The following is a 24,738-nucleotide window of genomic DNA, read 5'->3' as shown; positions in this document are numbered from 1 at the left end:
GCTCTTTCTCTCTTTCCCCTCCCTCTCTTTACAGTGTATCCTTATTGCCTCCCTCTTGAACTCCCTCCCACTCTCGCCTTCACTCTGAACATCCAACACTGCTTCACTCCCTCCCTCCGCTGCTTGCCTCGTCGATCTCTTACATAGAATTTATCTTTAGTTGTGAACTATTTATTTGATGTTTTCACCGCTCATTCCCTTTTTCCTTACATTTATCCCTCTGTACCTGTTCCATCTCACCATTCACCTCGCTTCTATCACTCCTTTTATATCTTCCTGGCATAATGCCCAGCAGCCGTGCTATTCATTTTAAGTCACTTCACTGCCTGTGCATGCCTACATACAGCATATCATCCCTGCCCACACTTCTAAGGCACCCACAATGTCTGTAAGCATTCTAAATATCTGTCTGTTTGAGTGTGTGCAGCTTCAAAGGTTTATTTTATTGTGTGTCCAGTTGTTGTTGACTATATTTATGTGAACCAGTGCAGCATATATGTATGCATGTGTGTGCACCTGCAAGAAAGCCAGTAAGTGGCTGCTGGGCTGATGACTCATCCATGCTGTTACCCACCATGCTCTGCTGTTGAAGATTTAACCTGCTTCACTGCTTTGGCTGACTCCATTGGCTCTCACACATGGAAGCCAGGGGCAGATATGTTGTGTTTTGGTTTATTTATGTAACAGATGAGTTGAATAAATGATTAGCATGGCAGTGTGCTGTTTCTAACCCCACAGTGCAGTCTTTGCAGTACACCCATTTGATAGGCAAGTTCATCCTCTGTCTTGTCTTCCTGTGTCCATCATGTCCGTGTGCGTCTGTTTCTCTTGTTCTAATTATCTTTATTTCATCTTTTACTGTCTACACTGCTTTCCCTTCTTAATCTTTTTTGCCCCAAAACTCTCTGCTGCATCTCAATTAGAAGTATCACTCTTTCACAGTTATTATGACACAATTAAGTTGGAAGTTACTTTGCTGTCTGTGAACGAAAAGTACAATATTCCTCTTGGCTGTCTGGGCATGTTTGACGGAGATATAATGATTGTCAGAGACAATGCCTTTACGCTTAGTAAGTGCCAGAAATGTGTACACCTGTGTATGTTTTGAGTGGTTGATAAAAGCCTGTAATTTTGGTTTTGACCAAATTGTCTTTGAATGATCTCATTTCGATACCCGACACTGTCATTTCCCCCTTTTGTATATCGACCGGTGCTATGTCTGAGGACATCCAGGTTATTCATGTGTCATTATCACACACACTGTCATGTTGTCATGACAAAGTACACCAGTTAGTGTGTCATTGTCTGCTCACTCTTTGAAATTTGACTCATATCCTCTCTGTCCTCACAAAGTATCAGCCTGTGTGTGTATGAATTAATAGGTTGATTAGTGCATTTGGGATTGTGTGTGTGTGTGTGTGTGTGTGTGTGTGTGTGTGTGTGTGTGTGTGTGTGTGTGTGTGTGTGTGTGTGTGTGAGTGTGTTAAAAATTGTTTTATTAATCATTCATGCGCCACTGCACCCTGTGTGTGCATGTAGTGCATGTGTGTGTATTTGTGGGAAAGGCTCTTTTTGGTTATTTATACTCACCGTCATATAAATGTTCTAGCAGGTCTCTAAAGATTGCATTACAGGAAAACAATTAAGAGATGTTTATGTTTTCTGCCAAAGTGAATGAACCGGTGTGATTACTCATGTGAGTTTTGAGTTTTCTGTACTTGAAGGAGCAGCTCAGGCTGTCAGATTGGGATTGGGCTGCAGCAATTGATTGGATTTTACGTCAAATTTGCTGTTCCAGAACGTGCCTCCTTTTCTTGGCTTGGCCCCATCTCCCTGCTTATCTCCACTCACCCCCACAGAAATAAATACATGGAGGAAGATCAATACTTCGTTAAATAAAAAGGCCGAGCATAATGTTGTTGACCCAGCTGGCCCAAGAAACTGACCCTAGTCAATGTGGGGAGGCCAGATGCTGGACACTGCTGAGTTGCGTGTATACCCCTCCCACATACACGCACGCACACACACACACACACACACACACACACACACACACACACACACACACACACACACACTGCTGAGCTCCAAATCCAATTTCTTATGTAAGCCTGCTCTATGTTTACACATATGCCATTTTTGGCAGACTGGTGAATGTAGGCAGCTGATTGTGTATTCAATATGAATCCATATTACACTGGATATTATGTAAATAGACACAGTCAAGACACAATAGTATGGTCGTACAAACATGCACAGTAACTGTATGTAATTTTAAATTATAAGCAGCTGCATGGTAAACCCTGCTATTAAAGTGTATAAAGCTAAACTATTCGGGAGTTGACTTCTAACATTTGTATTTTAACCATTCATCTACACTTTACAACTTTAACTCAACTATTATCTGCGAATAATCATTTTCATGGGGAAATATTTTCAGGAGAGATTAAACTATCATTTCCCAAAAATATAATCCAAGTCCTTTGTGGGAAGACCTAATTATTATAGTTGACTGTAATAAATGAAAGCCAAACCTCTTCACCACCAGAAAACTGCTACTCTTTTGGGTCATAAACAGGTAACAGTGACATTGACGCTACAGTTTAATTACTGTGAACTACTCCCCAATGCTCCTTCTATCTCTCTAATAGCATTTTCACTGCTGTCTGAAAAGGTTTGTGGGTACTACGCGAGGCCTTCCATCATTTAAACTGTCTATTTGAGGAACATTCATCCACCCAAAGCGTGAATCACTCAGCCTCTCTAAAAAAAATTAAGTATGCATTTGTCTGATAGGTGCCGCTGCACTAACAAACTGAATGGCCTTCAGTAATCCTGAGGCCTTGGTCTTTTTCATTTTTTCTTAAGTGCTTCTGTCTTTTTTTTTTCATCTCCTGTCAAGGCTGACAGCTCCATTGTGTATCAGCATGTTCACCTGGGGCCGAGCAGGAGGGCAGATCGAGATAATATTGACAGAAGTTGAAGTCAGACACATATAAATGATGTCACTCTGGAAAAGACAGAAAGGGAGAGAAAAAGTGGACATGGAATGAGAGGAGGGAAGAAGAGGAGAATTTGAGTAACAAAAGGAAGTAAAGTGGCCGATACGAGGTCTGAATTCACAGAAGTAAAGCTTTATTGATTCTTCTGGTTTTGTCTGCCACCGCCTCAGAGGACACAGTTGGCTTATGATGTATGGCTGCTTCATTCTCTCCTGCCCAGCAAGGGACACAAGTCAGGGAGCCAGGCACTACAGGGACCACGTGTTACTCTGCCAGTGCAGCGGGGGCAAGGCAGCCCTCCGATCCCCGTACATCACAACTCCACTGAGAGCTGGTGTGAACCACAAAGAGCAAAAGAGACATTCCCCTGCTTGTTGACCTGCAAGTACATGGCTTCTCGCTGAACTTGATAAATCTCCAGCGCTCACTACCAGACAACAGACAACATAAACTTGTCATCAATAAATAAAATCTTTGCACAGATTTGTATTTTCCCCTGGCATAAACACATTCAACTTGTTCTGCCCGCTATAAGAGATTAAGTTAGGCTATGCAGAAACACGTACACACACAGAGATGCTCACACTTCAAAGCAGTGATGTCTGTCTCTCTGTGCAAGGCAATTTGCTCTCCCCAAGATCTCTCTCACCAGCAGCATATAAATAAGCCTGGCACCAAGCGGTCAGAGCCCACAGTAACAGCCTGTCAGGTTAGATGAGGACAATGAAATTGTCTGTCTGTCCCGCACACCTGATGAGTGGCACAAGTTGGGAGTCGAGTACGTGTTACACACCCAGATACTGGTGTTGTCCCCAAGACACACACACACACACACACACACACACACACACACACACACACACACACACACACACATACAGGGGTTATTAGTATTGATTTAATGTACCTTGCTAAACTCTGCTAAGCCATGGTTTGATGAGACTTTAATTCATCAACATACTCTCCGTGTTGAAGGTGTTGGGCATAGAGCGAGGGCAAGCGTCGTCTTCACAAACAAAGAAGGATTAACTGACTTCAGATAAAAGCATAGGGTCAAATACGTACAGATCTGCGTGTCAATATCCACCTTGACCCTTTGGAAATGTGTTGAAGTGGGATGTTAGTGGTAGGACAGGGTTCACAGTGACTCTGGGGCTCACTGAATTCCTGTTTGAAGATATATGCAGTTTCACTTTTATTATTTACCTTTCAGTTCAGGTTGCACATAATACTATTAAGTTGCAGGGTTAATAGAAGAAGTATTGCAGATGATTTAAGTTTTTGATGCAGGGTGAAGAGGTGCAGCATGACCATATGTAGTACAGATGGATCACTGCCAAAGTCACCCTGATCCAGCCATTCCCCCCCCCCCACAAGGTGTTATGTGTGTAATAAAAATTTCACAAATTAAGTCATCCATCTCTCCCCGTGGTTAACACTTCACAGGCTAACAACAGTTACCTGCTTTCAGAAGTCTTAAGCATCTGCTAATAGGGATTATATGGAGTGTAACTAAGCTATAAATTGTCTCAAGGTGCATGGTCAGGCAGCGTGAACAGAATTGCAGAATGCACTAAACACCTCCTCTCTCCAAAATCTGTTCACCTCACAGAACACCGTCATGTAATGTTAGCTCCAGGTTGTGTGTTTTTTTTTTTTGAAGATTGATGGTTTTATATATGTAAATAGCGATAATGACTAAGCTATAACTGACTTTAAGGCCTTATGCCAGCTTTCAACAGGTGTCTCAATTGAATGATGGAAATAGCAGTCTGTAAGTCAGTAGTTATTACTTCACCAAGAGGCCAAGCTGTTGAAAAATCGCCTTCACTATCATATAATTAAGCCTCTGTGAATACTACAGCACTAAACAAATGTGTTAATACTTACTACACTAATTAAAACTGAGGCCCTGCTGCACTAATGCACTTATAAAATTCCTGCTGTAGACATAATACCAGCTTGTGATTGCACTGTTATTTTATCCTCCTTTTATTCTGTGCCACAAACTGCTTATGATCTGGTGCTTTAGAATAACTTCACATAACCCATTTTCCTCTGCCATTTTGTCAGTCCTGATCTTTCCTGATCACTTAATCCTTTTTAGAATGGCTAAAGTAACTAAGGTGTGTTGACAGTATGAGGCTGAAGCGCACAAATCAGCTTCTTAGTGTATGAAAGAAAAGAAAAATGTGGAGCCATTGCAAATATGTACTGGTACCGCTGCTAAATGCAGAAACATTTTTTATCTGCTTCACAAGGGGGCACTGTTGCCATTCACTTCATAAAACAAGGACTTTTCTCACATTACTTTTAATTTTTCTCTTCCTTCTAGATGATATCATACATGAAATGAAATTATGTTATTCCTTATAAGCAGGAGGGGAGTTTTAACAATAGCTTCCCCGTTTCCATCCTTGTATAAAATTAGCTGAGTGCTGATACAGGGGGCAGTCCCTCCATTGTGCTTGCAGCACACTGGGTCCTTTTTAATTTCCTAGCTCAGTGGTGAGGCAGTCATTATCTGAGGATGGGCATCTACAATAGATAATTATCCTGGGAAAAGGATTTCAAACTGTGGTGAAAATACTGCTTTCAGCAAGGGGGCCTGAATGCACAAAAACACTGGCGAGCAGTAAGTCACTGTCATTACGTCTATCTGCTTTTATCCAGACGCCCAGTTGTGATCTGGACCAACCACCGACAAAACAATTTTAAAATCACTTCCCTTTTTCTTTTTTTTTACATATAATTCTGTATTTATTGCTGTTTTAAATCTCATTTCCAAATGAGCTTGCTGGCTGGAAAGACCAAGATAGTAAAGTGTGTAATTTGAGTGGACCACAAGGCAGAAGAGGAGAGGGGACACAAACACAAATATGTGCACACCAGTGAACATGTGTATACACATGAACACACAAATACACTGACTGAAAATATAAGTTGAGCCTGTGCAGAAGTGTAACATGTTTCACTCCCTATTGAGTCAAGTCAATAATTTATTTCTTTTGTTTTGAAGGGAGCTTCTTTGGGGCTGGATGAGTTGCTTTAAATTGTCTCTGTGAGAAGGCATAGTCCAACATCAAACACGCTCTGAGAGTCCATTTATCAGTACAGACATTCTCACTTTCATGCACTGACTTGTAATTTTGATGAATAAGAAGGCTACTCGACCCTGATAAGAATCCCATTGGACTGTCAATCATTTTATCGAAAAAGTCAAAAGATAAATTACTCAACATGAAGTCATGTCAGTGTTATCGGTGCCTCTTACATGCAAATCAATACAGCGGTCAATTCATTTGGGTTTGAGGGGCATTCATTGAGATGTTTAAAACTAAGGCTGGCTGTCAAAAGTTTTAACAGATTCTGGATCAGAAGCAGTTTAACTCAGCAATATGGAGAGATGATCAGTTCCCTCGTACGCCCTATGAACTTAAAAAGTAAAATGTATCATTTTACTTCACTCTGGACTACATATCTTGTTAGAAAAATCCTGTTGAGATAAAACTGATGCCAAGCTGTTCTGTGCGGTAAACTCAAATAAACTCAATCATATCAAACCAAAAGAACATTATGAATGTCTTGGAGAAGCTTTACACACATACACACAGACATACACACTCGTCCATGTTGCAGTGATGATTGACCTAAGTGTGGAAGAAGCCAGATATTGAAAAATGCATTATATGCTAATAAGGTTATCGTCTATAAGTAGATAAAGGTTAAATGAAATAACAGGAATTCTCTCTGGATCGGGAATAAGTGGATGACAATACTGCTCTGATTTGTTTCTGGTGTACTAATTTAGCTCAATATAATTGGACACACGGTCTGCAGAACACAGGTGATTTACAGATATATCGGTCTGCATGAGGCCTGGTTCAAGCTAATGCTCAGCCACTAGAGTCATCAGCTGGTCTCCTTTTTGTTTCAACTCATTAGACCTGAGTGTTGCGTGGGGAATATAGCTGAGATCTGTATAGAGCTGCAACTCTTAGAACAGCCTCGCAAGTAGAGCTCTAAAATTTCTAAAATGAAAACAGTTAAACCCAAAGGTGGACTCCAGCTTCACTCACTTGTTTTTGTAACTTGCTGATGTGGGCGCTTGGAGATGAAAAATGAAGGGAGACAGTGAGAATAAATATCATAATGAATTTAAGGCTCTGTCACGCTAAACCTGTCACTGTCACTTGAGTACTGTAGTTTGGGGTTTGGAGATTTTTTTCCTCACCTCCTCACAGTTTAAATCCTTTTCATTATTCCTGTATCAGTGATCGAGTGTCCCGTTAAAAGAAAAGATACCCACAAAAAAAGACAATTCTTGCCAAAAGTTTAGCATTCTGATTTTGCATCATATAGTTTATATCATAACATTTACATTCTTATTACTAGAGTTCATGTCCTCAAAATACCAAAGCTATACCTTTGCCGTGCTTTGACTGTAATACATTTAATGTATCCACACTTCTAATGGCTATTTAGTCACTTAAATGAATCATTTAGATCAGAAGGAGATCAAGAGATATGAAAGGTTTTGAATGACATGGCCTTGGATAATGTGGTCACCAGCGTATTAGCTTATAAAAGGCTTGGATCTTTAACAGTAGCACTAATGCTGCCGTCTTCCCAAAAATCTTGATTTAAAATCAGAGCAAAACAGAAGCACAGCAGCACTTCTGTTGACAGGAAGCATTTGGAGGAACAATTTCTATAAGAACAAATCATCAGCTTTGTGTTTCTCCATTACTGTCTTATTGCCTTCCCCCATTAGATGCAAGCATCAACAAGCAGCCATCTTCTCTTTCAGCGTACTTGAACTCCTCAATTAATCACCACTCCTCCCTCTTTTTCCATTAAATGTTTACCGTCTTCCTCTCTGTCCAGCCTACTCTCTCTATCATTTCTTTCCATCTCACGAAGTCTCCAGTGATATCTTTGTAAAAGATGGAGCAGTCATCATGTCGGTGATAGAGAGCCAGCATTCATTTCTGATAAAGGCATGCAGATTTCTTCACGATAAACCACATTGATTAGTCTCATTACGAATAAATTGTACTGCTTTAGTAATGTCAATATTTTACGAAATGTTAACTCTTTTGGAGAGTTAGATTTGAAGATCGATAACTGTCGTTTAATCATAAAGCTTCAGCCAATAGCCGGACAGCTTGGTTTAGCACAAAGACTGGAAACAGGTTTTGTCCAATGGCGGCATAAACTGTCAAGCTCTTCTAAAGCTCACTAATTAAAATAACATATCTATATTTTTGTTTAATTCCCACAAAAACAAAGTATAAAAACTATAATTTTCCACTTTATGGTAGGTTATGTTATGGTCAGGAGCAGTTGAGCTTGGAAGGTTTTACCTACTTACCTGTGTTTCCAGTCTTGTTCGACAAATTTTTGTTATGAACTATGGCAACTCAATAATGATATGCAGATTATATGTATACATACATATATATATATATATATATATATATATATATATATATATATATATATATATATATATATATATATATATATATATATATATATTGGTATGTATTAAACAAACATGAGTGAGCTATCAAGGTGCTGGTAGACAGGTGGATGTAGTTATTACTGGACACAGCTTAGCTGTTTTCCTGTTTTCAGTCTATGAGCTAAAACACACTGGCTGCTGGCTCAAGCCACATATTTACCATGGAGAAATGAAAGTGGTATTGATATTTTCATCTAACTCTCGGCAACGACGTGGATGAGCGAACATCCAAAAATATTGAGCGTTTCCAACTATTTTAAAGGCTGCCTAGTTAAGGATTAGAAGTATTCTAGCTGTTCAAGACTTGTCTTGCACTTATATATACATATATATATATATATATACATATATATATATATATATATATATATATATATATATATATATTTATAGAAGAGAAGACCCGCTTATTAAAGGTATTGTGTTTTTCAATCCGTCCCTCTTTACAGAATGAAGCATTTAAAATCAAAATGATTTATAATTATTTAGCATTTCAGATCTTCAGATCTTTATCAGTTCTAACTACAATAACTGCAGCACTTGGCAGTCTTACTGTGCTGTATCAGTAATCACCAGGAAACTGCTGTAGTGGAAGAAAGAGAGCACACAAAAAATCTTCAGGTTGGTGATTTCTCACTTTTTTTGTGTTTTTTTCTCTTGGTCTCTGCTCCCCTCTCCATATCTCTCTTTTGCGCCCTATATTCAATAACCCACTTCACACACACACACACACACACACACACACACACACACACGCACACACGCTCGCACGCACGCACACACGCACACAAACACACACGCACACACACACACACACACACACACACACACACACACGCACACAAACACACACGCACACACACACTTTGTATATAGGCCTTCCTCATCACTCTCTGTAAGACATCACACCCTCACCTTCATTCTCCATCCATTTTCCCAACTCTCTCGTTATTTCTCACTGTCTACATATCTTCCTCCACCTTTCCCCCCTGCACCTCCTCACCCACCTCATTTTTTATTTTTTTCTTGCTCTCTGTATCTCAGCCCCTGCCTGTTGTGTGGTTGTAAGAGGAGGTGTTTTGACCTGACATTGGGTTTGTTCAGCACGTCAGTCCACATGCTGCTGAACGCCCTGCGGGCTCCTCTGGGGTCGAGGGTTTGTTGGTTGTGGAGTGCAGTTCTCCAGCCAATACCCTCATTCAGAATACAAACCTGGAGCTGACCTCTGAAGAGGGGGTAGACAGGCACTTGGATGAGAGGAGGTTCAACACCCCCTCTTCTTCCCTCCATTCATCCCTTTCTCTCTCTCTCTCTCTCTCTCTCTCTCTCTCTCTCTCTCTCTCTCTCTCTCTCTCTCTCTCTCTCTCTCTCTCTCTCTTTCTCTCTTTCTCTCTCTCTCAATGCATACATAAAGTACACAGACTCAGGGTAGAACAATAGCCATGGGCAAAGACCTAAAAATACTGGCTTCAACACACACACATGCACACACGGGCACACACGGGCACACATGCGCGCACACACACACACACATACATACACACACACATATGCTCACACATATGTTTGCGATATCGCTGCATTCCCTGAGCTGCTCTGTGCTATTGCAACGTGCTAGACTGCGCTCGGACTCTCTATCCACTAAATAAATCTCGGTCTACACTTTCACTGAGGTTTTTGATCTGAACTTAACTGTTCTTCTTAGCTGGACTACAAATTATTAACGTATTTTTCTGTCAAAATGTTTTTTCCCTCTTTCTTCCCACTGTAGGTCATGACGTGACATAAAGTGCAACAGAGAATTTAGATCTCAAGAAACTGAAAGAAAAATGCAACCAACAGGTCAAGTTTTGACCCCACCCCCTCATTTCATGACCAACTACATTCATGAGTGGAGATAAGAAATAGAAGGTTCCATAAAATTTCCAATTTTGCATTGAAAATGTGTTGTTTACAACAACACATTTTCAAATGCAAAATAAAAGTAATTAAATTGATCGGTCATCTGTTTTTATGTATGCCTGTTGAACTGTAAGTGTCACATTAACACATCATCACATACGTGCCAAGCCTGTTTAATCTATCTTTATTCGACTCATCAGGTTATATTTACTGATTGATGTGAAGTGTTGGCATCATTCTGCAGATGAGAAACACAACTTTCAAATATGAAGGGATGAGATGTGTAGGAAAATCAATATCAAAACAGTCAAGTTCATGATGGCAATGGCAGTGACACAGAATTCCTGAACAAGTCTATAAAACTAGCACAGATCACATTCTTTGCTCTGCTTCACACTCGTCCTAGGTGCAACTCACGCCTGCTGAATGGTTTATTGTATTCAAATTCAAAATAATTAGTGAACATCAAACAATTACAATTACATTACTGATTCTACTTGATCTTTTAGAGAATCTGCTTTAATTCATACATTGTTAATTATTATATATATTTTGAAAATATATTGATCATTTTGTCTTTTATTTTTCTGTTTAGTAGTTCAGGTGTTGGCAGTTTCAATAATTTATAGTTACAAAGAACTTGATTCTGTAAGTTGTGTATATGAAATATTTGGTCAAAGACTCAAATACAGTGAGTCTAGAACTCAAAGCAATCCCCCAATTATAACAATAGATCAATTATTTTAAACCAAAATATGTAACAATGATTAATAATCGAAAATGATGCATCGTAAAATTATGAATGGGTACAAAAGATGAATGAGACTGACTGCACTCAACTTGGGCTCTTAGAAACAATTAGTTTTGTATTAAATAACATACTTTTAGGGCACCAACTTCCTTATTTTGATTGCCAATACATTATTTAATCCATGCAACAAGTTGACATTTAACCCCTTTTTCTTTAAGTTAATTAATACACTGTGAAACATTATATCACTCTATGTCACTTCTATATTGGCTGCTGATACTAAGAAATGTAACATTCATTTCGATAATGCATTTTTATCAATACTGTTTGATGTATTGTATGTATGTAAGTCCAGAGCAAAATGTTTCCCCCCTGCTTTCAGTTATGCAGCACACTTATTTATTTATAATTCATTAATAGTATTTGCAGTTGGGGTTATGATATGAATGTTAACACCAGGGCATAAATAAGGCCACCGCCGTGGCAGATTTGCTGGATCAGCGAAATACTCTGTTTTACGGTAATTGATGAAGCACGTGTACAGTATTTCATATGCTGCGTAATTTTCTAATTGGTCGGGGGGTAGCAAGTCATTCTGCGGCCCTGCAGTGAGGGGAAACACTTGCTCATCAGAGAGAAAGAAAAGGGACAAAGAAATGTAATGAAAGATATATCTCCTTAAGATATATTGCATGAACTGAGTTTCTGAATTTTCAATGAACATCTATTTTTTTTTCACACTACACACTGATGGACTGCTCGCTGTGCTGTTTTTGTGCTTTGTATTAGTGATGTTTTACAGTCAAAATCCTTCCCCAGGGATTGGATCATACCGCACTCCTGCTGGAATATGTACAGCTCATGTAAATATAATCACACGTCACTCGCGTCAGGTTATATGAAGAGTAGACGAAGAGAATGCAATCCTATATTGGGCCCTTCAACTAAGAGGTATGGATTGAATATATTTGCATAATGGATTTCCATATCTCACAGTAAATGTAGTTTGATGGTTTAGATGGTTGAAGTTGTGGGATTAGGTGAAAAATATGTCAAAATACTATATAGTGGAAAATGTTGGCACACAATAATCGTCTATCCCTGAACGAGTGTAGACAGTGTAATGAGTAGAGTTTCAAAGGGATTGCTGTCTAACAATTCCTCCCTCCCACTACCTCATTTATACTGCAATCATGTCATCAGAATACTGAAATGGTTGATTGTAAAAGCCAAGGGAAACTAATGAAAATATTTGGTGTATTGCTGGAGTTTTGTTCCATGAGCAGGGTGTTACTACTACTGTAAAAAAAATCCACCCAAACCATTTTAAATCACCACAGACAGCAGGAATAATGAATCTTTCGTTGTGTGCATGTCATAAACATGTAAACTCGCTGGGCCGGGAGGTGCAAGAGTAATGAGAGGCAGTTGAAACAGACTGTCATCATCTATGCCTTTAGAGTGGGTCCTTTACTCAAGCCTCTGCAAAGTATATTGGTAGCATTATAGCATAGCGGTCCTCAATTTATCAATAAAAGAACCAATGTGTCACTCTGGCAAACACACAGCCGGCATTTGCATTCAAGATAACGAGACCTGTCATGTGAATTTTATACTCTGTCGCCTCGCTCTGTTTGTGCTGTCCCTCTTTCCTTCCCTCTTGCCTTTCGTTTTTCCTCCCTTTGGAAATTTGTCTGAAAGCTCCTGCCGTGACCACGACCGCTCTTCATGGACCACAGTAATATTTAGAATCCATCCTAGTACGTTTTTGATAAATTATTCATAAACTTGCTTTGCATTATGCTATTTCTTTTATTCCATTCTGTTCCAATCTATTGTATTCTTCTTCATTTCTTCATTCCCCCCATAATTCCACTTGCAGATCTCTTCCCATGGACCAACTATTGTTGCGCGCCGCCTGCAGCCACTGCTGATACCAACTCTGGTTCTGGTTTCCAGCCATGCTTTTTGTGTTCAGTCTGTTTACCTTCTGCCCTCTCTTTTTTGCAAGAATATATTTTCAAAAGGCGCAAGGAAATTGTAACTCAATTGCCAACATTCTTCTAAGAATAAAGAAAACAGTATTAAAATACAGTCAAAAATGCAGTGTTGACAGACCAATCCCGAGAGGCTTAACAGTGGTGAGCAGCAACATAATCCCTGTATGCGCAGGACTCCATGCAACGTTGTGTGTGTACATATACAGTATGTGCCCTCCACAGGATGACTGAGTCTGTGCAATAAAAAACAGACTACAGCTGTGAGAGAGACAGAGATCCCATCGCCAAATTCAATAAGAAGAGTAGAATTTCATTACAGATGTTCAGCCTGGATATGACGGCTCCATCAATAACCATCCCACATGTGAGGGGTGGGCATGACGCAGTCAAAGTCGCACAGCCATGGCAGAATCTATATCGGATTGTTTCACAGCTCCACTAGCTTGAGTCTTTTATCCCTCATTCCTTGAATTCTCTCCGATGTCTCTTTCTTCTTGCTTATGTCTCTCTTTCATTCTCTCGGCCCTCCTCGTTTTCTTTCACCTTCACTTTTTTTTTGTCATGACAATAGACATGTCCAGTCTTTCTTCATTGGAGCAAGGAATTACATCTCAAGTGGTCTGGTTCAATACTGCTGTCCACTCTCCTCTGCAGACAACAAAGATGTTTGCTTAAAAAAATAAAAAAAATGTTTTGGTTTCCAATTGCAGTCTGTTTCTCTGTCTCAGTGTTTCTCTCCTCCTCATTTAAACATTTGCCCTTGTCAAACACTGTCATAAGTAAAACACGTCCTTTCTTACGTGGCAAACACTGAGACAGTTGAACAATGAATTAAAAGAACAATGTCATAGAATGGAAAAAATATATATATTTTGTTCAGTATGCATGTGTTTTGGTAATTTACTGTATGTCAGCACAAGAGGAAATGCAGCCCTAGTTGGCTCTTTTCCAAAAACATATGAACAAGATTTTGCCATCCGTCACTTTTCCGTCACAAAACTAGCATCACCTTCACAGTGTGCTAAGCTGACAAACAACTGAATTGTTTTGTAATAGGATTTTGCTGAAGCTCCCTGATAAAAACTGTTAAAATAACACTTCAGTCCATCTGACATACTTGAGCTCATGCGTACAAATGTCTGAGCAAGGTCAACCAACTTCACTGGATGCTGAATAGACAGAAAGGACAAGCGTTGTCATCCTTCGTGAAAGTGTACGTTTCAACAGTCAAAATAATACAAAAGTTAATACAAAAGTTATACAAAAGTCCCAAGGACTCTTACAACTTTTCAGACAATTTAAGTTTTTCAGATGCATCAGACGTTTGCTTTTCAGACCAGAAAATCTGAAGGCTTCCAGCTTTTCTTTCAAAGGAGTCTGTTGTAAAGCACATTTTGTTTCGATGAGTTTGCCAGTGATTTAAACCTCAAAGTACTTTTCAGTGCAATTGTCATTATATCATGAATGACCTCCAACTAGACACTATTTATTAGACTGTGATCAAAATGTCTTTCAGGAATGAGATGTAAAGTGTAGGTTAAACGAAATATATTTCACATAGAAAAATGTCTTTCACGCTTGTTTGTTAAGTGAAGAGGTTGTACCGCAGATGTGTCATTTGTAATGCTCAAATTTCTCTTGTCATGCAGGAAATCCACCGGAGAGGCAGACATTTTTGTGCACAGCCTTCACAGAGTTGCATGAAGGAAAGGGATTGAAGTTCACATTTTTCAATTACCTCTTGCCGCCATCTGGAACCGCCACCACTTTGGTACCGCTTTGGGCCTGCCTTTGTTTTATTTAATGAGTGTTTCAAAAACCCACACAGTGAAATTGCAAATAAATGTTCTTATAAGCAAGATTTTGTATTATAAAAACATGTAGTATCAGCTAGTGTGAAAAAGTTAATCTAACAAGAGCTTCTCATCTTGCTCAGTATAGACTTACATTTTTGTGTAAGGTATTTTGAATCCTTCTCCTACAATAATAATATGCAAACTTCAAAGAAAAGAAACCTAACCAGTGTTATGTCACTGTGATGTGATGGGTTTTAACGCAACATATCAGCTTCCACGTCCTTGTTTTTTATGTGTCCCATCTCTGTCTTCACCTTAAAAAAGGCAAAAAGTAATCTTGACTTTATAGGGGAGCATTGCAGTCCATCCAGAGAAAGCTAGACTCACTGGTCTTACGTCTATCTCTCTCAAATCACTTTAATTCCCTACTGCTGCTATTATTTCAAATCGATTAACCAGAAAGGACTTTTCACATTATAGTAAAATATTAACACCTTTACCTGAACAATGGAAAGCAGAAAAGGAAATAAGTTGGCTTATTGGCCGTGACAAAAACATCTGAACATTTTATGCTGGCATTAAAGTAATATTTGGACTCATACTGATACATACACATACAAGCTGTTCCTTCTGTTTCTTTATTTCCTGCTGCAATTGTTCACAGAGTTGTAGAGTGCTAAGATGCATGTGGCGTGGATTTTTCTGCCCAGGCATCGCCATAACTATTATTCTCAGCTCATATCACAGTGGTTTTGAGAGCCATTAGTGCATGCCATACATATTTATTAAGGATCATCACGTCCAGGCTGTGTATCAAACTTGATAAACAGGAGTTTATATCAAACATCCAGTTCTATCAAGCGTGAAAGTGATATTTTTCAAGCACATGAGTAACTACTCAATGTTTTACTGGAGGATTTTTTGGGCTGTCAACATGCAACCTACTATACTTTTATCTTGCATGATGACATAAGCCACATTAACAACTTATTACAAGCGTTTACATCAGTTCCTGTGATAATCTCCAAACAAAGACTGTGATACACACTGTGAACTGCGCAGTAGCAGATGTATCACTCATTTCCTCAGACAAAACCCATCCGGTAAAGGGGTTCAGTTGCATCAGCTGCAAACTGCTGTGGAGAAGAGAAGAAGAGACCCCAACAAGAACAGGTGGGTGAGCACAGAAAGGAATGATGGGATGGCGATGGGAGCCGTCTGTGATTGGAGCATTCCTAGCCCCATGCAGTAAACCTTTCTTCTCTCACCGCCATGTGCTGAGTGTTGATAAGAGACATCATCCCACTGACTCATTAATCAACTGTGAAATGTACAGCTACCTGCCGCTTTTTTATTCGCGTGCCCCCAAAACCCCTCTGCTACCTGCTTCTTCCTCCACTTCTACCCGCCTGCAAACAGAAGAAACAGACTGGACTCCACAAGGACTCCTTTTGAAAAAAGAAAAGAAAAATGCTCTCTTAGCACATTTCCTGTTTCCAGAAATTCACCTTCCGAATTATATTCAAATACTCACAGTCATGTGTACGCATGCATTCACTCACAGAGACAAGCGTAAACACACACACACTCGGTGTTTAAAGGCAGGAATGCAAGGAGACAGGGGCGAAAGCAGCACCCCACAACTCTCCAACTGGTTTGTACTTAAGAGTTGTGCAGCTGAGCACATGTTCCACAGACACATGTCTTGGCATTTCTGTCTCAGTACCTAAAATTATGATCAAACAGACAGATTACTGTATCATTTTGGCTTGAGATCTAACATCCAAACCCAGCTGCTGCTCCTCCTTACTCTCCTACATAAAAGCATTTATTTGTGCCTCTTTTCAAGCTGTCCCATCTTTGCGCTCTGCCACAAAATCCCTCATACATTTCTAAATTGTGCTGTGGGTTGTGTGGGGCTCTTGCATATACATATTCTTAAGCTATGTAAGAACTGCTGATCTGCCATCTTTTTCACCCCAAACTCAAACCCACTCCGGGAAAGTAAAATGAAGAGAGGGAAGGTTTGAATTTTGATCAGTTTATTTGCATTTTCATGTCAAAACCCTTAATTTATCTGCCAGTTTTGATCTCCTTTAGCTGACTGTATAATAACTCACATTTGGTCATTAATTTTTCTGAAAAGTAAGCAACAAACTGACCAAAACAAAGCTTGATTAATAGGCAGGGAGCTATAGACAGCATTGTTCTGGTGACAGCGGCGTCAACAGGAAGCCCAGAGAGCTTTCTTGCCGTATATTTTCTGATAGAGCAGACTGTAATAATATACGCAGCAGGGCACAAGTTCACTTTCATGTTGCATTTATGAAACAGACTAAACTGCAAACAGGCAAATGCTGTGATTTACATTTATGGCACACTGCGTAGGCGTGAAGAACTCTATTTGGTTCCACACATGGAGTGAAAGCCCAAAAAAAACAACAAGCACATTTTATATTCTCAAAAGAACATGAAGTGTCAGTAAGTGACTTCTCACAGTTACTATCCCATAAACGTTACCAGATCCTTGTTATCATCCAGGTACAAATGCTTCCGTCTGCATTTCACCTTCTCCCAGTAATAATCCCGATGTCGACACGACTGAGCTCAAATTGATTCATGCGAAATGCAAAATACATCGAGGTGTAAGTGACTGCAAGTGAAGGAGTGCCCAAATGTCAAACAGGACAAACACATTGTACCATACTAAGCTCAAATGTACTTTATTTTTAATTGAATATGAAAATGTAAGGCTGTGAAAAGTAATAAGGTTTCTCTGCTATAAAGAGGACCCATGTCTGGAAAGAGTTGAATTATGGACTACTGCGGCTGTTTTGCAGGGAAATGAGTATATCTATGTCATATTTGATGAATTTCTCTCTTTGAAATTGATAAATGTTGGATTAGATTTTTTTGATTCTCCAACACCGATCATGAGTTTTGGTGGTGAGATGGGTATGTTCGAAAAAGATGATTGAATGGTCTTGTTAAATTGAACAGTTTTGCACCTAAGCTATTTTCTATTACTTTTTACTGCGAAAACTATAAGCCACGTATTCTATACTTTGAGAGCAATTTGGAGCAGCTTGGAAACGTCTATGATGGTACATTGTAATTCAAAGGAATTGCTGCATTGCCAATATCTGATTGAAATAAAAGAGCTGCTTCTTACTTTTGACAGCAACTTTTGACTACTTCTTAAATACTATGGTAGTTTGAAATGTTGGCCTAGAGCAGTAAACACCCTGTTTGAAGAAATCCCTTTAATTCATGCCAGACCTGACCACACTGTGTATGGTGCAACTACGGTGACAATAACAAATTGAGCAGAGTTTAATTTGACATCTATTCCCGTGACAGATTTTAAACCTTTTCTTTTCTCTAAATCAGCCAGCAATATAAAGCTGTTTGGTTCTGTAGCATATATTTATGTGACACAACATTATACTTTATGTACCGCCTGCAGAAATAAACCTTTTGGTGGAAACAGTCAACATTCATTTACTGCGAGGAAAATATGATGTATGTAGAAGCATACAAAAATACATCTGGCTATATAATGTGTGGAATGTTAAGCTTAACTAAGCTGCTGGCGGGACCCCGATATGAGAGTGGTATCAGGGTCTGTCATCATATTTTGTGACGTCACCCTAAAAAACATTCTTAAAAACAAAATGTTCAATTTAAATAGTGATTGAGCAGATTAAATGAGTCGGTGTATTTTTTATTAAATCAACTTTGTTGAATGAGTATAGCTCTTCGGTGTTTTCCTCCACCTATGTGCGGCAAGCACCTGAGCAGTGTAAATGTTGTTTTTGAAAGGCTAACAAATATGGATTGAAGCTGAACCTTTTATTTGATTTTTGTTTGGTAAAAACACATTGTACAGTTTCACAACTATTGTTTTGGAGGCAGCCTTATAGGAAAATGTATTTCTTGGAGGGCATTTTTTATTTCGTATTATTATATTTTTTCAGTAAATAGATATGGTCACATATGTGATTGAATTAAGAACAAGACCTTTCAAATATTATGAAAAGGACAACAGAGGTAAAAGGCTGGGTGCGAGCACTCTGAAAAGTGGTGGCTGTCGTGACTCTCAAAAACTCCGACAGTTAATTACACTATGCATCATAACCTCTGCTCTCTGAGGGGGCAGAACAAACCCCCACACGGACAATTTAAACTAGTCCTTATAAGCTACTTTTCGCTTGCATTGAAACATTGATGCTCCCGCATTGCAATAACTGTCCACACACACACACACACACACACACACACACACACACACACTCAGTGAACACAATATGATACTTACACACAGGTTATGGCTTTCCAAGCAGTTTGAGCTTGTTTAATTTCATCCCTGTATACATTCTTTGTGATCAAACCTTTATAGACAATTAGAAACGCAGATAATGAAGACCTTCCATGATTAGTACCAATACAGAGTCATCTTAGCGTACAGTCATGTCCATTCAAGGTATCGTAGATATCATTTGGTTGAATGAAAGAAAAAAAGGGTTTATTATATACAGAGAGACAGAAATATACACAAGTGCAGGTGGACGTGTTGCGCACACCCGCAATCACTTACAACATTTCAAATGACCAAAGGACCGTTACGGTTATGTTACCATCTTTCGTTCTTTTCGCCGCCTGCTAAGAAAGTATACTGTAGTACTCGAATGAAAGAGCTTTACGGTAGATTGATTATGGTCACGGATACTATACCAACACTTAGAACACTGAGTAAGCTTTACAGTTTAGAATTTAGACTAGTGTTGAAGAGACAGAATGTAATCATCCCCCATCCACGCCCCTAAATTTGTGGTCTGTTCATCCAAGAGAAGATTAAGTCGAGAACCAATCCAGGACGAAAAAAATGTGACTCATAGCAGAAATATGTCTCTTTCTCTTTGTCCTTTTGCTTTAACTCTACCCCATTTACCTCTTGCTCATTCCTTTTCTCTCTCCAACAATTTCTTTTCTGTCAATCCTGTCTCCTTTTAATTATGTTGTTCACTCCCTCTCTCCCTCCTCTGGTGAGAAAATCGCAAGCATTGAAAATGATCAGCTTCAGTCCTCCAGTATTTTGTGTCTCAGTCTGAGGGAGAGTCCTTCCCAAAGAATGGCTTTCATGGCCTCTCCTACCAAAGGTCCTTTTTCAAGCCATGTGCTTTAATCACAGTTGTGGTCCACCCTAACATCACATCAACTAAACAACAAATTCACAATTGTAAAACTTTAATACTTTCCACCTTTTTTTTGTATTTTTTTTTCTCTTTCATAAATACAATTTTTGTCAACTGCCCAGAGATTCAGTCTTCACAATATCAGTCTCAGAAATAACACCTTCTGCTTTTGGGATCAGCTTGTGGGTGGATGACCTCTTTTTCTCCTCCTGGCGCTTCTATAAGGCATGCTGGGCCAGGACCAGAGCCAAAGCCAGGCTGGGGAGCAGTGCCCAGACATTGGCACACAGACAGCCAGTGTGATCCTCTGGCAGGCCTTGGGTTTTGCCCAGGTCACCGTCTCTTGGTTCAGGATACTGGGCAGATAGAAGGAAAACACAAAGGGAGAGAGACGTGTAAAGGTTAGACATGACTCAGACACTTGTGTTGTTTCTTGTACTGGCATTTGATGAGGGAAAGGAGTAGGAAGTGACAGGAGTGAGGTAAGACCGACAGGGTCAGTGCTGAGGAGAGAACGAGAAAGAGTCAGAAACTCAGAGTAAGAGAGAGACATTACATGAATCCATGGCAGACCCACCTTGGCACGAACATTAAGTGTTTGATCCACCAAATGTTTTGATATGTGAAGTATATTTCAAGCCCCTGCTTAGTATGCTCTCTGCTTCTTAAACAAGTTGGCAACAAAGGAAAGCTTCTTGTGAGGACTTTTTCATTTTGCTTAAACTCTTTTAGGTTGCGCCAGCAATTCTCTAAACAGTTTTTAAAGCTATCATTACCGACTTTATTTACAAGAACAACATGCTACGAAGCCAAACACACACTAGAGAAGCCAACAGCAGCTGTGGATTTCTTTTAATATTTTATAAGGCAAAAAATACAGCAAGCAGAAGCTGAACAAAACACTTGCAAGACCCCTTTTATAGAGTTTGACTGTGCACAATCAAAACACAACAGTGTTTATTTTTATGCACAAGAGAAAATAAACTCATGTACAGAGTGCAAACACAGAGAGAGACATGCAGTTTACTACTGTGCCCATACTGGCAGAGAGCAAGAGCAACACAATAGTCCAGATATTAAACTCTATGGCCTCCAGAGTTTCACTTTTACATACACACTGCAATTGCCTTATTATGTGCTTTTCCATAAAAGATGTTAGCATTTTGAATACGTTTTCAATTTCCTCAGATTCTTGTTACACAAAGCATAACCATTTGCCTCGAAGTTAAAGTAGTCCCGCTCAATTTGCAGAGGCACCATTTTCAGTCCAACACAGCAATACAGAGGCACATCATAAGGAACTTGAAACATTCCTTCTCCTCCTCCTCCTCCTCCTTCTCTTCCTCTTCATCCTCCTCCTCCTCCTCCTCCTCCTCCAAATCATCTTTACCAATGTAACCTTTCCCTGTACACAGGAAAAACATCTACTCCGATGTTATCTACCAGCACCTTATTTTCCATACAAGGCAACATATGAAGAATAAAATAAAAAATGAAACAAGAAAATTGTCTTTGATTGTAATAACAGGATGGGATATGGCATATTTTTCCTGTTAAGGGGAAGAAGGACGAATAGAAACGAGGGGTATTCTAAATAGCTGCACTTATCACAGTACCTGGGCTTGTGAATTCACGCTCTATAAAGAAATGGTTAATTTGACAGTTGCCAAAAATAGCGGGAAAAAAGCCATGGGTAGCTTGACAATGCACCAAACACATCCGCAACTAAAAGCCAATTAATTAGCAAGGGCAGTGATGTGTGACAGCAGCCTGTTGACATGAGTCCAGATCTCCGGCTGCAGCCAATATCCACACGTACACTTGTGAAAAGGTACACACACACACACACACACACACACACACACACATACACACAAACACACGGTGAAAAGCACAAACACAGGCATACAAATGCATACACTGTGACGGAAACAGACAATGTCAAAACACACAGTTATTTATTGATGCTTTAACACATGCACGAGAGAGAGGATGGAAGCCTGGAGTATTTATATAAACTGTTGATAAGAAAGTTTCACTTGTCATTAGTACACATAGACAGCCAGAGTGTTCATTATCAATCATCACATTTTCAAATGTACAGTGCATTTATAGTGCATTTGTGAAGTCAAGTAATCAAGTAACAGTCATCTAAGTGGTTTCTGTCAACAATCAATTTCATGCGATTTAGCTCATAATCAACACATGCCAGTGACAGTGTGAGAACATGGACGACACCAAGTGAGGTTACATATACGGAGGTGGATTTGATTACGTTTAAAACTAAACTTTAAATGCAGTAAAACTCAACAGCTTAATTTAAACAACGCCTTGTTAAAGAATCTGTAAAACGCGGATGTTAAAATCCTAACTGGGATTACAAAATGACACGCAATCCCTCATGTATGTGAGATACCAACCAATTTGGGATTTACAATATCCCTCATCAAATTCCACATAAACATGTTAGTATATGGGAAACATATTTTTTTTTCCATATAAACAAAGCAGGAGTGTGATGGCTACCCCTCAGACTTACAATACCCAAAGAACCGAGCTTCAGCTCACATGTTTACTCACTGAGCATGGGATAAAGCCCACAACCATCAGCACTGACATTTATAATGATTGTGCAACTAAATTAGCTATAAAAAAAAAAGAGAGAACAGTATGACTGACATGAACAAGCTTAGTTACGGGCCGCAGATTCACCTAAGCCAGCTCTTCTCCAACTGTGCTTCATATAGATTATCCTTTAGTGTCATGGCTGATCACCAAGCCATCTATTACAAACCTGATGTATTCTGTTACCCAGACTGCTTTTGCACATGTGTGAATGCAAGTGTGTGTGTGTGTGTGTGTGTGTGTGTGTGTGTGCCCACGCTGACTGCCATGACATTTACGGGCTCGGACAGACAGTCTTCTGCCAAAAGGACTCCATACCATAACAACACTCCCCCAATTTATCTGCCATGGAAGTTTGACAAGTTTTAATTGCCAGGCATAGTTGTCTGAGAGCACAGAGCGGCCCAAAATGTCCCTACCAGCTCCCTCTCTAATTATAAACTTCCTGCTTGAATAATCACACGTCTTATTGTTTCCTAATTACCATTTTTACAATAAATTAAACACCATGCTGCAGTGAGACAGGCACAGAGCGGTGCATCAATACTGACATACACACACAGCACCTTTGGAGAAATCCAACATTCATTCCCTCCTCGCCAACCACTCTCTCTCTCCCCCAACACCTTTCCTAAACATACACACTGTTATTGTTATCAGAGGTGCTTATTCATTAATTGTACTCTTCGCACCATTTTTAAGGTTTTAATTTGCTGTCTCCACAACAATGAGGGTTTCTGTGTAAATACAATACTGCATGTCCATGGTGCGGTGTGACCATTTAATGGCTGTAAAAGCCCCTGGAATTACTCTAAATAGATGTCTTAATGGGGGTCATTCATTCAGCAAAAACATTTGCATTCATAAACACTGCACGCTGCTTCGATTTTGTGCATATCTATAATAATCACAAAAAAATGACATTAACAATAACATCAGCAGCAGCAGCGGCAGCAGAAGGATTTACAAAAGACAGTTTTAGTCAGCTTAGCTTGGTAACTGGGTCTTCTGCAAAGGTGAAAAACATCATTAGTCTTACACCAGCAGGCTGCATGGCACATTTAAAATGCATCTGTAAAACAGCACAATATTATGAAAACCAATCAAACTGAACAGCTAGATAAAAAAACATCGCCTTTGCCCCAAAGTGTAGGGGAAATGTCTGACCTGTTCAAGAGAGACAAGAGAGAGAGGAAGTCTTTGGCGGACAATACGGTTCAGTCATTTTCACATTGTATTTAAAAAGAAATGTAAGTACAGTTCGAAAGACAAACGCGTGTGCATTCTTGCAGCACTGCAAAGAGTGAGGTTTTTTTGAGCCCAGTTATAGCAGAGTTCACTGCAGTCTTCGGTTGAGATGGCATTGAGCAGAGTACAGGCCCTGGGCCAGTATTTTAGAACCTCTAATCCAGATTAAAACCTCCACCTCCCATTTATTTCACTATTTCATTGTTGAGAGAGAAATATATATTTCCACCAAATGTCATCATCTTGGATGTAGCATACACTGTCTTATCATAAAGGGTCTCTTCTGATGTGCCAATTGCCTCTAACAAGCATAGAGATTGATGTGATTTAAATGTGAATAGTGCAGTGTGTTGAATTTTGTGATTTTGCCTTTGTACCAAATCTTCCTTTCATGGAAGCAGAGAGGAGTTTTTTGTGGTATCTTGTCTTCTTGTCCATTTTACCAAATGCATGCAAGGACGTGGCTAGAAACTTATATAAAAATTGAAATAATAATAATGGATATGAATTGAGAGGTACTAGATGCAAGTTTAAGAGTTTGGTGTTTTTTTTGGCAGGTTGCAGCTAACGATGCTAACATCAATAACAATACTAACTATGGCAAAAGTGGTGGCAAAGCCAACACTGTTACCTGAGAATGAACTGGAAGGTGGGGGCTAAACTTTCACAATGACACTGTCAGTCGGGATGGC

The 24,738-nt window shown here is 39.5% G+C and overlaps 1 protein-coding gene across 1 annotated transcript in view; it reads right to left on the bottom strand.

Annotated features, from left to right (window-relative positions):
• Positions 1–19,303: 19,303 nt before the first annotated feature.
• Positions 19,304–24,738, bottom strand: part of LOC137779239 (GDNF family receptor alpha-2-like) — a 43,552-nt gene continuing 38,117 nt past the window's right edge. The window contains exon 8 of the mRNA XM_068566837.1: positions 19,304–20,529. Coding sequence (XP_068422938.1) covers positions 20,392–20,529 — 138 coding nt within the window. The 3' untranslated portion in view covers positions 19,304–20,391. The remainder of the gene's footprint in view (positions 20,530–24,738) is intronic.

This window comes from Clinocottus analis, unplaced genomic scaffold, assembly GCF_023055335.1.
Source record: "Clinocottus analis isolate CAN_PGR_092001 unplaced genomic scaffold, fCliAna1.0.p SCAF_7, whole genome shotgun sequence".
NCBI lineage: Eukaryota > Metazoa > Chordata > Actinopteri > Perciformes > Cottidae > Clinocottus > Clinocottus analis.
This window is presented reverse-complemented; position numbering and strand designations above follow the sequence as displayed.